Source organism: Pseudophryne corroboree, chromosome 6 (genome assembly GCF_028390025.1).
Source record: "Pseudophryne corroboree isolate aPseCor3 chromosome 6, aPseCor3.hap2, whole genome shotgun sequence".
In the NCBI taxonomy this organism is placed as follows: domain Eukaryota; kingdom Metazoa; phylum Chordata; class Amphibia; order Anura; family Myobatrachidae; genus Pseudophryne; species Pseudophryne corroboree.
The window spans coordinates 222,573,214-222,588,795 of NC_086449.1; the positions used below are offsets into that span (position 1 = coordinate 222,573,214).

At 39.7% G+C, this 15,582-nt stretch overlaps 1 protein-coding gene across 1 annotated transcript in view; it reads left to right on the top strand.

Moving 5' to 3' along the window:
- Positions 1–11,543, top strand: part of FAM174B (family with sequence similarity 174 member B) — a 127,889-nt gene extending 116,346 nt beyond the window's left edge. The window contains exon 3 of the mRNA XM_063925733.1: positions 697–11,543. Coding sequence (XP_063781803.1) covers positions 697–700 — 4 coding nt within the window. The 3' untranslated portion in view covers positions 701–11,543. The remainder of the gene's footprint in view (positions 1–696) is intronic.
- Positions 11,544–15,582: the final 4,039 nt, after the last annotated feature.

Sequence of the window (15,582 nt, forward strand, 5' to 3'; positions counted from 1 at the left end):
GTAGCTCTCGAGGACCAGGGTTGGCTACCACTGCCCTAGGGTTTAGTTTTTTGGGGGAGATAATTAACCTGCCAGTATATTTTTGGATTGTGGGAGGAGCCCAGGGTACCCCGAGAAAACCCACGCAAGCATGGGAGAATATACAACCGGGCTGGCCAAACCGGTCCTCAAGATCTACCAACAGTTCATGTTTTCCAGACCTCCAGGAGTTCTGTAGAATTGTCAGTTAGGAATTAATGCAGCACATCTTAATTAGTAATGACTACACCTGTGCACCAGCTAGGTGGTCTGGAAAATGTGAACTGTTAGTAGATCTCGAGGACTGGTTTGGCCAGCTCTGATATACAAGCACCAAACAAATAGGGCCATTGTGGGATTCCAACCCACAACCTCAGTGCTGTAAGGCAGTAATGCTAACCATTACACCATCCATAAAGAGGTTATGTCTTGTTGTTAAATGGTGCCTTTTGCTGCCAAATACAGAATGGGGCGAATTTGGAGAACAAATATGAACATCTCCTCTCTATTTTTAACCAAATGCTGCTTTTTGTGTTTTTACAAACTTCTAGTGAAATGCCATTGTCCTTTGTTGTACAGTATGCAAACTAAATAATTTATACACGTTTTCTATTCATATAATTTATTTAATTGGCTCTCCCCTTTGATGTATACAATTTTTTTTCTGTTTCGTGGCAGGTAAGAACATTTGATCTTCCAACATCTGGACACAAAGAATTCCAACGGAGTCAAAAGTCTGAAGCAGAGTTTGGAATTATTTATCTTGAAGAGAATATGCGAATTGTTTCTTTCCGTGCCCTTGTGTGCTGAGAAATGACATGGATAAATCAGCTTTAACTAGAACTAAATACCCACGTTTACAGACCTGGAGACTTCAGGCAAACTGGGGAAAGAAGTGTGGACTACTTTCTAACTGGATCATTTTTGTGGGGGAAACTTTTGTTCTCTTAATATATATATATTTTTAATACAAGCCAAAGACAAGCTGTGTCTTCGGTGTGAAGACCGTAAATTACAGGAAACCTTTTACTGGTAAAGCAAAATCAATACACCTTCAGGTAATACTTAAATCAATGAGCGCTCCCCCCCCCCCCCCCCCCCACACCGCCCTTTGTTCCCTCACTATCCCAGTGAACTGCCATGTAAAAAAAATTATTAGGTTCCTACCACATGTTCTGCAGCCGGCTCGTGTGATTTGCTGTACATGCAAGCGAAGATAACATCCAGATGGCACGAGATGGAAAATAGGCTGAGAACGTCCTTTTGTCATTATGATACACCCCATATACATCGCCACAGATGATGGAAACATACCTTGCACCAGAATGAATTCTTCATCTTGTCCCTGTTGGCTACTCACATCTCACATTTCAGTAGCCACAGTTACCCTGTTTTTTTTTTTTTTTTTTTATAAAATTGTTCATGTGTTCAGGACTGGTTCTGTATACTTGATACAGCTGATGGCCTAGTGTATTAGAGTAATTATGGTAATTATCATAGAGAAACTATTCAGAGTACAAAGTTAGAACTGTCATCTCCATTGTCCACGTCCTGTCTATGATAACTTCTCTGCTGTTGGGGCAACCAGGAGTGGAGGATCTCCGAGTTACAAACATTTTGCTAGCCAGTACCAGGTTTGTTCAGATTTTTCAGGTTACTGTTCTATGTTCACAACGAGTATACAGCATTCAGACCAGGGGTTCCTAACCTACGGCTCTTGAGTCAAAAGGAAAATGTGATTCCTAGCTTTTAAGGATGGGTCACCATAGTTTTCTTATAGCAAATGTATTGTGTACTACTAAGTAATAAACAATTAATATATTTTTAATATTTTCTATTTATGTTAACTATATCGTACTTAATATATTTCATTTATAGACAGGAGCAAAGTAATTTTATGAAAGCGTACTATTGAAAACAGAACTATGAGATGTAAGGCTGCTTCACTAATACAATCTGAACCTAACCAAAAATGAACTCTGCCATAGATAGTAAATTCAAGCATGACATCTGAAAGTGGGAGATCAATGAAACGTAAATTTGAAAAATATATTGTGTGATAAACGTTTTATAATGTGATTCTTCAATGTGTAAATGTCTAGTAGTTGCTAGGGAATATTTATCTGTTAAAAGCACTTTTACATGTGAAATGGGCGTTACCGTTAAAGGAAGCTAGATTTAGATGAATTTGACACATTATATTCCAAGCTCTGGACCAAAGAATTCTAATTTTTGTTGATAATATCAGGTTCACTTTGATCTCCTACTTTCCACTGAAGGCCGGTTTTCTGTAAGAGAATATATTATTCCTGCTTGTATAGGATAAATGAGTAGCTTCCTCACGGGTGTATAGAGCAATTTACGTCTGTATATGTCCTCATATATTCGTCTAAGGGCAATGTTTTATCAGGAATACACAAAGAATGCAGGCAAAACGTCTTGTAAAGTGGATGACCACATTCAGATTATTTTACATTACTGGTTGTGCTCATTGTAACTACATGCAGAGATTTCATTTCCATCTTCATTGCATCTTTGTCTATCTCTTTAAATGAGCAGACAGTTACATGCCATGGGATACATAACAAAGTTGATCACTTGATCCCCGGGGTATCCAGTACTGAAAGCCAAGCACTGCTTTGTTGAATATTAGAAAAATAAACAGCTCTGCTTGGTGATCAAAGTACATAGGTGGACAGGTGGCATTCAGACAGACAGAGCAGTGAATTTCACAAGCATTGCTTGTGGATACGTACAAACCTGTAGGTTGCTCTGAGGGTGGACATCCTCTTATGAAGTTAATATCTAACTTTTAAAAAAAAAAATTTAAAAAAACCTTTACCCTCTGCACCTGTCTCTGAATCACTGGGAGTAAATAATCTTACTATAATATATATTGTAGTGGATTAGTACTGCAGATGGATTACAGTGACCTTAATGTTAAGTTTTAGTTGCTCACCAGCTGGAGGCTCTAAAGGGGTCCATACTGTACATCTGGTAAGTATTCGGGCAGTTTTCCCAGTGCATGGGTCAGGGTATATAGTAAATCCAATATGTTGGAAAATCCTTGATGCCGATTCCATCCAAAAATTTATCTGGATCAGGGAGTTGCACTTTTAACATGCATTTTTTTTTCTGCAATTCCCTGGCTGATCATCGATGTCTGCTATTTGGATCCGCAGAACGGGGAATCGTGGCATAGGTATATGGCCTGCATATAAGCCTTTCTGATTATCTAGTCTAGAGAGGTTCCCTGGCTGCTGGTGTTGCTAGGTATAACGGGATATGGTACTTAGGTCGATCTCACTTAGGTTGACACTCAGTAGGTCGACCACTATTGGTCGACATGATCATTAGGTTGACATGGCAAAGGTCGACACATGTAAAGGTCGACATGGCGTTGTTGTTGTTTTTTAATCTTCGTTTTTTTCATACTTTACGATCCACGTGGACTACGATTGGGAATAGTAACCTGTGCCGAGTGCAGCGAGGCACCTTGCCTGAAGCCGAGGGTACACGGGGCACTAATTGGAGTTCCTGGTCACTTTACGAAGATAAAAACAGAAAAAAAACTCATGTTGACCTTTTTCCATGTCAACTTTTTACATGTTGACCTGCCAACCATGTCGACCTACTGCCTGTCGACCAATGGTTGTCGACCTAATGAGTGTCAACCTAAGTAGGGTCGACCCAACAAACCCATTCCAGATATAACAGGCAGGATGTTTGAACATAATATTATACAGTTATGTATTTGACACATATTTGCTCACTTTAAAGTGTTCCCCTCTGGGAGAGTTCCCAAAAAAGGGAGAAGCACCTGATCACTATGGGGGGCACGGCCAGGTACTTCTCGTCATTAGGCCCCATACTCTTGAGCCATAATGCAATGAATCACACGCCCATGAAGGGAGAGCCAGTGTCAAGATGACAGGAAAATAATTTAATCTTTATCTCCCTCCATTGGAGGGATGTAGAAGGGTGACCCACTCTTACAGGAGTCCGTGGGACTTTTTGAAAATTCAGTAGTCCCCTGGATGATATGGAATAGTAGGCCAATATGGATTGACTTTTGAAACTTAATGCATCCATGTGACAAGAACCGTCTACATCGCTACTCTGCGTTAATTAGAACTCTGATTTTTCCAGTATCTAATACTCAGTATGTGGCTTCCTGTATGACTCCATTTCTCTACTCATTGTATGGCACTGCACAGTTACATGCGACCCTGTCCTCACTAACCATCAAATAACCATTGCGATTATCCTATTGGATGTGACCATTTTGATGATCTGATTGGCCATGCTGTGAACATTCACATGTTGTGATTGGCTAATAAACATTGTCTACACAGACAAATATATACTGTAAATTGAGTACAGTAACTGGATCAGACTCTAGTCAAATGCACTTTAAGCATTCTTTATATATCAGTGGTGGTCCGCTGTAATAGAGGTAACATTACAAAATATGATGTCCTGACGCACAGTTTTCAGCTATGTATATTCCAAAATCTCAAATTGACATACATTTAAATACATTATATATTTAAAAATGGCATGTGTATTTAAACGTATGTGCAACAAATATGCTGCGCTATATAAGAAACTGTTAATAAATAAATGAATGTCATGTAACATTATTTGGGAGTTTGTGCTTTCTATCTGCATGACCTTCCTGTAGGAAATCATTCATCATCTTTGTACATCTTACCTCGGAGGCAAATAGTAGACTTGTGTACTTCAATGCAAACTATACATTGCCCAGTGTTCAAAGGGGAATGGATGAAACTGGATCGTCCATGTAAACAATAGTAGTAGGCACTCTGCACTTGGAATGCAAATTAACTTTATCAGTGGCAGATTTTTCAAAAGGGCAACATTTTCAAAACGTTCCTGCAAAATGCAAATTTACAAAACAGTGTGTAATGGCCAAACCTGATGGATGTATTGTTAGCACTGTGCACATTGGGGGTAATTCCAAGTTGATCGCAGCAGGAATTTTTTTAGCAGTTGGGCAAAACTGTGTGCACTGCAGGTGTGGCAGATATAACATTTGCAGAGAGAGTTAGATTTGGGTGGGTAATTTTGTTTCTGTGCAGGGTAAATACTGGCTGCTTTATTTTTACACTGCAATTTAGATTGCAGATTGAACACACCCCACCCAAATCTAACTCTCTCTGCACATGTTATATCTGCCCCCCCTGCAGAGCACATTGTTTTGCCCAACTGCTAAAAATTTCCTGCTGCGATCAACTTGGAATTACCCCCATTATCTGAAAATTTGCTCATAGATTATTGGGATTTTCAGTTTGTACCTCTCTTATGTGTATTTCTTCATCTCCCAGCAAAACATTAATAGACTTTTGTGCTGCAGGAGTCCCCTGCCTGCTTCAGTGACCAGACTTTACTAGATGCGTGTTCATCTACCCTAGCACCCTGGTGAATTGCATTATCAGTGCAGATCTGAATAATTACCTCAGTCTAGCCCAACGACTCAGTACCCAATGAGAGCTACTGACCCTTTTGACTTGTACACACACCAGCAGCTCGCAGTATCTTAGCTCCAAAGCTGTTTTCATTCTCCTTTCCTAAACAACATACAGCTGCCTTCTTATACTGATCACTATGCTATTAGGATATCAGGCAGCCACTTTTTACGTTCTCCTCTATTGCTTCCCCCTGCAGATAGCGTGCTTGTAGTTTAGGTGGGAGGACAGTCTAATAGAATGCAGGTGGCTATCAAAGCAAGCTTGGAAATTAAAGATGAGAACAATTAGAAGAAGAGTTTCTAACTTGCTGCTTTTCCTAACCCACAGCTAATCTGGTCTTGTAGGAGAAGCAGTCAGATGTGTAATTTTCCCTTGTTTCTCCAGGCCTAAAACAGGTCATTGGAATGTCATCCTAGAATCTGCTTTCCGGAGCTTTGTGGTACAGGTTGAGTATCCCATATCCAAAATGCTTGGGAGCGGAAGTATTTTGGATATGGGATTTTTCCGTGTTTTGGAATAATTGCATGCCATAATGAGATATCATGGCGATGGGACCGAAGTCTAAGCACAGAATACATTTATGTTTCATATACACCTTATACACACAGCCTGAAGGTCATTTTAGCCAATATTTTTAATAACTTTGTGCATTAAACAAAGTTTGTGTACATACACACAATTCATTTGTTTCATATACAACTTATACACACAGCCTGAAGGTCATTTAATACTATATTTTTAATAACTTTGTGTATTAAACAAAGTTTGTGTACATTGAGCCATCAGAAAACAAAGGTTTCACTATCTCAGTCTCATTTGAAAAATTCTGTATTTCGGAATATTCTGTATTTCGGAATATTTGGATGTGGGATACTCAACCTGTAATTCTAATAACCATTGACCCATGTTGTCTTTAGTGATGTAGGGAGCGTTGTTCCTATGCCTTATTTTGTTGGTTCTTTGTAGCCAGTTTTATTACAACTCTCATGATTGCTGGTGACTGGGGTAGGGAGATGAGTAGAAATAAAACAAAATGCCATGATAAATAATGTCAAACTGACATCCCATCCCATTGGCTAACGATAGGATGACTGTTCTTATGAAAGCATACCTCCTAACAGTGGAGGCACCAAAAGCGGGACCTGCTCTCCTTTCTCTGAATAGATGCTATGTGCGTGCCCTATATCATCCATCACCCGCTGCTCTTCTGTGCGGGGCAGCAGTTTGTGATGACCCACCGTGGGACACTGTGGCTATGTTTGCCCAGAGCAATGCCATTATTGACAACAGAAGCTGCAGACATGATGGTAAAAATAGAATATATTTTGTATTTTAGGTAAATAGTCGTAGGAGGGAGTTTTGAAGACCATCAATGAAAGTAATCTGAAGGGGTACCAAACATCCACACCCTAGCAAAGTGGTCATATTCCTTTCTGTAATTTCTCTATTAATGTTTATTCAATGAATTGTGCCATCATGCAACTAGTTGATAACTTCCTTTGTACATTATTACATGAGGTGTTAGATGATGAATTATAATAGTCTTGGATGTGTGCTACTATTGTAAGTGTAAGCAATGTTCCTCAGCTCTGTACGATCTGGTAGTTTTATATGATGTGATTGCTCTACAAAATGTAACTATAATTTATATACAATATTTTTATGTTTTATGTTCTTGGTAGTGTATATAGGTGAGGTGGGGTAATGCAAATATATTCTCCCTGTGGGTTCTTTACCTGTCTGTATTTAGGATTGCAAGTTAGCCATTTAAAAGCAAATTCTTATGGATGTATTTCAAGTACTTTGTAATTTTTGAACCATAAGACACATTGGTAGTGTTTGTGAAGTAGGGCCGTGATAAGGGGTGTGCAACCATCCAGGGAGCAAAACCAATGGGGTGACATGGTAACTACCGTGAAAGCAGTCTCCTACATTGTTCTACTATGCAGAGTACTTGGGGAGGGTACCAGCTGCAAGGAAAGTCATGGGACGTGTCCTTAGGAGGTGGCCAGCAGCCCCATTTCTACACTGGTGCCTCTTGTGTGACGTCATGTGGGGCAGGGGGTGCTAGACCAGGGTGCATAGTACCCTGCTGTGGCACTGATGGGAGGTCATCTTCATTATACACACTTTGCCCCTTGGTTTTCTGTATTTCAGAACTGGCTAGGTAACCTCTAATGTCACACGGTGACACTTTTCACCTGGGAGGCAGCTTTAGAAGTCCATTTTGAAATAAAGCATGTACAGGCCAAGGTGAAGGAGGACACAGGTAAACTCTCACTAATTTCTTGCCAAAAACTGCAGCTTTGTCATCTGCATGCCACACTGCATCTGGAAAAACAGGCAGGCTGCAATCTTCTTAATGGCTAACCTAGTAACACTAGATATTTAACAAGTATCCTTTCTACTATAGACAAATTGCAGACTTCCTAGAACTCTTTCAGCACACTGTTTGTTGAGTTTGTGCTAAGGTAAGAAAGAGTTAACTATCGAGCTAATGAGAACGGCTCTTCCTTGCTGGGAAGCATGTGACACTGCCAAATATCCACAAGGATGTGATTGTAATTCTTTTTACTTGCTGCTATGTGATCTGTGTTGTCTTGTTTTTTTATGTTCCATTTTGTGTGGTTGTAGGGGAAACCAGCTAAAAATAGAGTACAAGTACTTTGTCATTCCTTTTTGATTAGCTATTTAATGACTGCAAGACCTCATCTGTGCTTTAATTACCAGTTCATTTAAGCAAATGAAGCAAGCTGGCTGCAGACTTCCTGTGCGCTTTGTAATGGCAAAGTCTGTGTTTAAAGTAGCAGTGTTGCTTTTTTGCCACAAGAAAGCAAATGAGTGGCAGTGCTTTTTGGTTTTTAAGGGTTTTATGCAAGACAGATGCCAGGGTGCTGCGGTCTGCAAGATGATTGAACTTCTATTTTGTACGTTGTAGAAATCCGGACCCGTAGTTACCTTGTTGTACATGTGGTTTCAGAAGCCATGCCTTATGGCCGAGTTGGTTTACTAACAAGGTCTTATAAAATACAGTCACACTAGTAGCGTGTGAAGGAACCCATAAACTAAAACCTTTTCCAAAACCAGAGGGGATTGAGTAAAATGTTACCATCATTATTTTATGTTGTGCAAATTAGAGGTGTTTGTTCTAGGTTGCCATCCATGCAGCCCCAGTTGGCACAATTAATATATTGTATATCAAACAGATAAACAAAATTGTTCTTTAATTCCTTTTTATTGTTTTATGATTTGTCAAATGTAAGAACTACATACTTTAGTTACCTATTTATAGATAGTATAGACATGCCTGCTATTGTGATGTTCTTTATTTGTAATGCTACTTGCATTTTTCAAGTGTTCTTGTCTCTTATAAACTGTTGTACAGATATATACTCTGATATCTAGTCTCAATATTTTGCGCAGCACAGCATGCCTGGAATGAGGGAGTAGCCAGGTTCTGTGCAACTCTGCTAGCGGTGGGTGGCTTATTTGCTGAAAATCCGTCATAGTTGCAATGTGATGCGACTAGGCCGCACCAGGAGTCTGTAAACGAAGCACAACGGAATTTGGTGTGGATAAAAGCGACCAATGCTGCTCCGTAGCACTACATATGCAGATTCAGAGACTATGTCGCACACAGATATACAAGTGTCTTATATCATTAAGTCTTCTGGTATGTCCTACTTGCATTGCGTTGCGACTAGATGCATTTTTTTTTTTTGCAAAAAAGACAGCCGGCCCAAGCAGAGCTATGTGGGACATGGTGCGCTGAGAGGGGCAGTTTGCTGTGACTGCAGAAATACGTGAGGACACCCCACTAGCACCCAAATAGCATGCCAGTTGTTAAATAAAGTTATGGTATCCCAGTGGAAAGGAAGGTTGCCTCTATTCTGATGAAGTATACATTGTATTCTTGGGGTCAAGTTCAATTAGAGGGCACAGTGTGAGACGTGCTCATATTTTCCATATATAGTGTATACTCAGAAATGTGGCAGAATCACAGATTATTGTGCACACCTGCATGGGGCAAACAGAAATCCCTGGTATAGGTGTAGTGCGTAGGTCCGCACTTTATTGAATCAACCCCTTTTTAAGTGAAAAAGATAACAATGAATACAGGCATAAAAATCTCTAAATAGGGTTTTATTTGGAGTAAGTAATTAAGTATGGAACTTTCCGTTTGACCTGTTATCTGAACGAACAGCATTGGTGCTGCCACAGCTGACTTCATGAGCAGCTACACTGTACACTACACATATAACATTGGCAAATATACACAAGGGGAGTTAACTATCATGCCTCACTCCAGACATGCCTAAAAAAATGCACCTTCCCATGACGTCAATCTTTGCTGCAGCTTAGTTTTCCATTTGACCTGTGTTCATGGTCGCTGCTTCTCCTGTCAATGTAGGGGGCAAGGTCTCAGTCAGTTCCTGTATCTCAAGATAACCAAATCCTCCCTGATGTGACAGGTGGGCAGAGCCCGTGTTTAAAGTATCATTCTGCTTCCAGTATTGCATATCACATACATCTATCTGACATCATTGCCAGTTCCCAGACTATGGCCAAATATAACCGTGTACGGGATAGTAAAGTACCAAGATTTCTGCGATTTAGCATGACTATTTAAAGTGGCAATGTTTTACAGTGGGAACCAGGTTGGTTCCTATTATTAAAAAAATACCATTTTAAATCTTAGTGCTAAATTTGCAAAATGTTATCCCTTTGCAGTATTGCGTTCTGTTATATTTGGACCTTGTTATAGATTTATTATTTTGGTGTATTTTATTTTTATTTTTTTTGTTTGTTTCTTTTAATCTTGTGCTGGTCCTGTATAGAAGAAAGTAAATGTTCTAAATTTTAATGGAAACTGAAAAATGGTTAGTTTAAAATGCCACTAAAGTGAATGTTTTAAGTGCTTGTTTCTTGGTTAGTAACATTCACTTAAATAGTATAGGGTCAGCTTGGAACTGCTTGTTTTTAAGATTTACACACTTGGGCCAATATGTAATGGCCTGTGAGGTGTAGGCTTTTTGGGAATTTCTGCGAGTCTGTCCATACTTTTAAACCGGCAATAATTTACAAGGCAAAACAGACATGGTTTTGCCTTGTAAATGATTGCTGCTTTAAAAATATGGGCAGACTTGCAGGCTATTACATATTGCCCCTGATTTTTTTTCTTTGAGGCTGTGGTTGGTAATTGGGGTAATTTACGTCACAATTCCCTGTAAGTGGGGCACACTTTCTAGTATCCTGTAAGATTGATTGATATATATATATATATATATCAATCAATCAATCTATCAATCTCTATTTTACAATGATCTTAACAAACCCTACTTTATGATGTATTTGATATTCCATAAATAAAAATCATTACAGGAAATAGGTGTTGCTGCCCTCTATTATAGTTAGCTTTGAATCCATTCTCTCCTAAAATAAACTGAACTTATTTATCTGCTGCTTTAACTTTCCAGTTGCTGGACGGGTCTGCAAAGCAACATTCTTCTAATTTTTTTTGTTTTCCTGGTATAAGTTGCTTTTCAAAAACGTGCTTTTTTTTTTTTTTTTTTTTTTTTTAGATCTAAAAATGAGTTATTCATACTGAGAGTTTAATTAAAGGTGGTTTATATTTTAATTTATATAATTAATTGTAAATAAGAATAATAGAAGATATTTCTAGATTTAAGGCATCTGTATTTGTGCTGATAGCTAACTCCTTCACTGCTGTCCTGCAGGACTTGGGCGGTTTTGCAGTTTTGACTTATTTTAAAAATACTTTTTTGTAAACTGACCAAACGATTTGTATATTCAAGAATTCAGCTTTCTGCACAGTCTTTGAAAATATTTTTTTTCCTGCAAAAGGGTATATTCCCCCCCAAAAAAACAATGTTAGTAGTGATGTTAAATGTTTCTAGACTAGTCTACCAACCATGGAAGCTGTATTATATTTTATTTGGAAGTTTTTTTAATCTTTTGTTTGTATTACCATAATAGATTCATGTTGTTAATAAAATGTCCCTGGAAGTATAACTGTTGTGTCTGTTTTTGTTTTTGCTTGTGTATTTTTATTTTTTTATTTTTAGAGCAAGTGTATTGTTATTTTTGTCCAATTCTTTCCAGATCTTATTTACATTACGAAGGCTGGGTGCAAGCTAGCTGATACGCTCCATGAGCGATATCGTCTAGTGTTTTCCCTTGACCTCAAGGTGGCCGATATAATGCGTACACACTGAATGATATCGCTAACAATGTTGTTCAGTGATTTCACACTGCGTCTGGCTCAAACATGCAGTTTTGGACGAAATAGTCCAAATTGAGCTGCATGAACAGACGACGGCTATATAATTAACAAACCATGGGAGCACGCATTGTTAACGATATAGGGGGTCATTCCGAGTTGATAGCTCGCTAGCAACTTTTTGCAGCACAGCTAAACTGCATATGCACCGCAATGCGCAGGCGCGTCGTACGAGTACAAAGCGGTTCGTTGCTGAGCGATGGATTTAACTAAGAATCCATTTGCACAGCCGAACGCATGGTGATTGACAGGAAGAGGGCGTTTATGGGTGTCAGCTGACCGTTTTCAGGGAGTGGTTGAAAAACGCAGGCATGTCCAGGAGTTTGCAGGGCGGGTGTCTGACGTCAAATCCGGACCAGACAGGCTGAAATGATCGCAAGGGCTGAGTAAGTCTAGAGCTACTTAGAAACTGCACAAAATGTTTTCGGCCCGCTCGGCAGCACACGCGTTCGCACACTTGCAAAGCGAAAATACACTCCCGAATAAGCGGCAACTATTTGATCGCAAGCGAGCAAACAGTTGCTAGTGAGCGATAAACTCGGAATGACCCCCCTAGTGCATACACACTGGACTATATTACAAATGATATCGCTCAGAATGGTGAAAATGAGTGATATTGTTTAAAATATTGCTTAGTGTGTACGCACCTTTAGGCTGCTTTCCCTGTGAACATCTCGTACATCCGAACATTGACCTGGAAATAATTATGACAAATGTGACTCGCCAACAAAGTGGAGGAATTTGTGCAAAGATAACAGTGGTCACAACATTCAAGGGAGAGCGCCACCTGCTCCACAGTTGTGTCAGCAAAGAAAGCCATATTCGTAAAGTGTAACCAGAATGGGATAAATCAAGATCTGGATACTTCTATTTTGGGAGAATGACCAGCATTATATTTGCTTAGGAGACAACATTCAAACTAGTATAAGTTGAACACGCTAGCTACAGGATAATTCCTTTTACCTTACAGAATTACAGGATTTCTGTAGCCGGAAACTATGAAATAGCAGTACACATTCCTCTTTTTCATAATTGCACAAACTCCTATTGAAACATACGTACACACACAGAATGAATTTAACTTGGCCATCAGGAATATAATTTAATATTCCCATTTTTTAAACATAACATAGTATATCAGATTTGGGATACCCTATTAGCAGTGGTGGTGTCCAGCTGCTAAGAGGTTCTTCTGGGGGCTATCCTATTAGGCCCGCTGGTGGCGTCCTGATCTCCCGATGCCAGCACCCAAAACTTAATCCCAATAAGCAGCCTGGTGATCTGTAATAACACATGGGTCTGGGAACTTATCCCGGATCCCATGTTTTATTGCCCGAAACCGTTACCATTTTTGCCTGAAATAAAACGGTCAGTAATAGGATAGCCTGATAATGGGTGTAGTATGGTATGCCGGCGGCCGGGCTCCCGGCGACCAGCATACTGGCGCCGGGAGCCCGACCGCCTGCATACCGACAGCGTGGTGAGCGCAAATGAGCCCCTTGCGGGCTTGCTGCGCTCGCCGCGCTGCGGGCACGCCACGCTGCGGGCACAGTGGTACGCCACGCTATTTATTCTCTCTCCAGGGGGGTCATGGACCCCCACGAGGGAGAATATCTGTTGGTATGCCGGGTGTCGGGATTCCAGCGCTGGTATACTGTGCGCCGGGATCCCAACATTTGGCAACCTGAAGACCACCCCTGATAATGACCATCAGTCAGATATCATGCGATCGGTCTGGTTTTTTTTTTTTTTTTCAGTTGAAAAAGCATCGGGGCTAATAGGATTCCCCCTAAGCATAACTGTGTAGATGACTAGATCATTTCATTAACACCATCATAGAAATCCTTTTAAATCCTAAAAGTGTGTCTGTTATGACCTATTATAATACAGTGTATTATGTAGCCATTTTACAACCAATATCGTGTTAATTGGACTTGTTAAATATGAGGGTATGTCGTCAATCCCTGCATAAATAAACACAAACCCAAAAATAACTTGCACAATCATGTTGATGTGATTGCAGGCAGCACTAGCACGGCTGTACTGAAAAGCTTATTGCCAACATTGAGTAAAGTATCTGTTAAAGGTCACATTTTTAATTTCCCATTTGATGATGTTTTTGTTCCAAAACACATGACTTGTACAATCCTTTCATTTCATATATAAGTACTGGACAATGCTCGTTCCACATACAGTACATCATTATTTTTTAATATTTTTTCTTTAATAAGTAAGCATTTCACATCAACAATTAAACTAAAATAAAGGCGATAGATACAATTATAATATTGCACATATAACAACATAGAAAAGTGTACAATGCAAGAAAAAAAAAGTCGCCATTGGACATTATATCATACGTGGATAGAGAAAAAAGAAACGACAAAAAACATAACAGAAGTCAAAAAAAGTAAAAATTATGAGCGAGCTAAGAAGACCATCATGGTAAGGAGTAGAGACCAATAGGAAGGTATTCATCCAAGTGACGGAGGACATACCAAGTAGTGTTTCCAAGGGTATTATGAAGCTGTGAATGGAGTGGCAAAGACAAAGTATCAATATAGCTTTCAAAAACTTTAAAAAAATAAGTATTTTTGGCTGTATCGCTAATGACCAACAATAGTGTTTTATAGCCCTTCATCACCCTTTGGTCCCTGGGGAGAGTACCCAACATCGCCCACTCAGGAGAAAATGGGATATAGGGGTCTATTCAATGCCTGTCGGATTCTCTCCCAACGGTAAGGATCCGACCGTTTAGTTTTCAATTAGCGGGCATTTCTGACAGTCGAATCAGCTTTGTAGAAAACGGGTTGGAATTGGGCGCTAATTCGACAAAACATGTGGATACGCGGCTAATCTGCCAATCCACGTGTTTTCCGACAAATTGGAATAACTGCAACTCATTTGAATAGGTCAAAACCTGATTTGACCTAAAAAAGTCGGAAACTGCCGTCTTTCCGACATGACTGCAATTCCGACTTCAGTTGAATAGACCCCTTTGCATACATTTCTCAATTTGCAATTCTGCAGTGAGGTTTAAAGCAGCACATTTATGAAAGGGCAAAATGGCCATTACATCCCTCGGCAACGTTTCTTAAAAATTTGAGTGGGATATGATTTCAACCTGTCTTTTTTTTTTTTTTTCGGCTTTGCTTTCCGCCTTATACACCCAACAGCCATAACATTAAAACCACCTGCTTAAAGTAACATTGAGCAAGTCCTCCTCATGCTGCCAAAACAGCTGTGACCCCGTGAGGCATGGGCTCCACAAGACCTCAGAAGGTGTACGGTGTTATCTGGCAAAAAAATCTGGGTACACACTGAAACGATATGGCCAATATATGTAGTTACTGGCTGAACTGGAATGCGCGTGCTGCACAGCCTAACGGGCAATAATGCTAGCAACATGGTTAATACTAATTAAGGACTGAACTGTGATCGTTCCATCCTTCATTAGATCGTTCTGATGTGTACCGTGGTAACGATATATCAGACCATCGCCCACTATATTGTCCCGGTACACATCATCTCAGTGTGTATACAGTTTTAGACATTAGCAACAGATCCTTTAGGTCCTGTAAGTTACACAATGGGGCCTTCATGGCTCAGACTTTCTAGCACATCTCACAGATGCTCAATTGGATTGATATCTGGGGACATTGCACAACAATTTGTAGGACTCAATTGGAAGGCGCTTCTTAACAATAAAAGATGTAATTTTTAGAACATAAAATACATCCCTGTTGTTGATGGAAAGGATCTCCTTTGAAC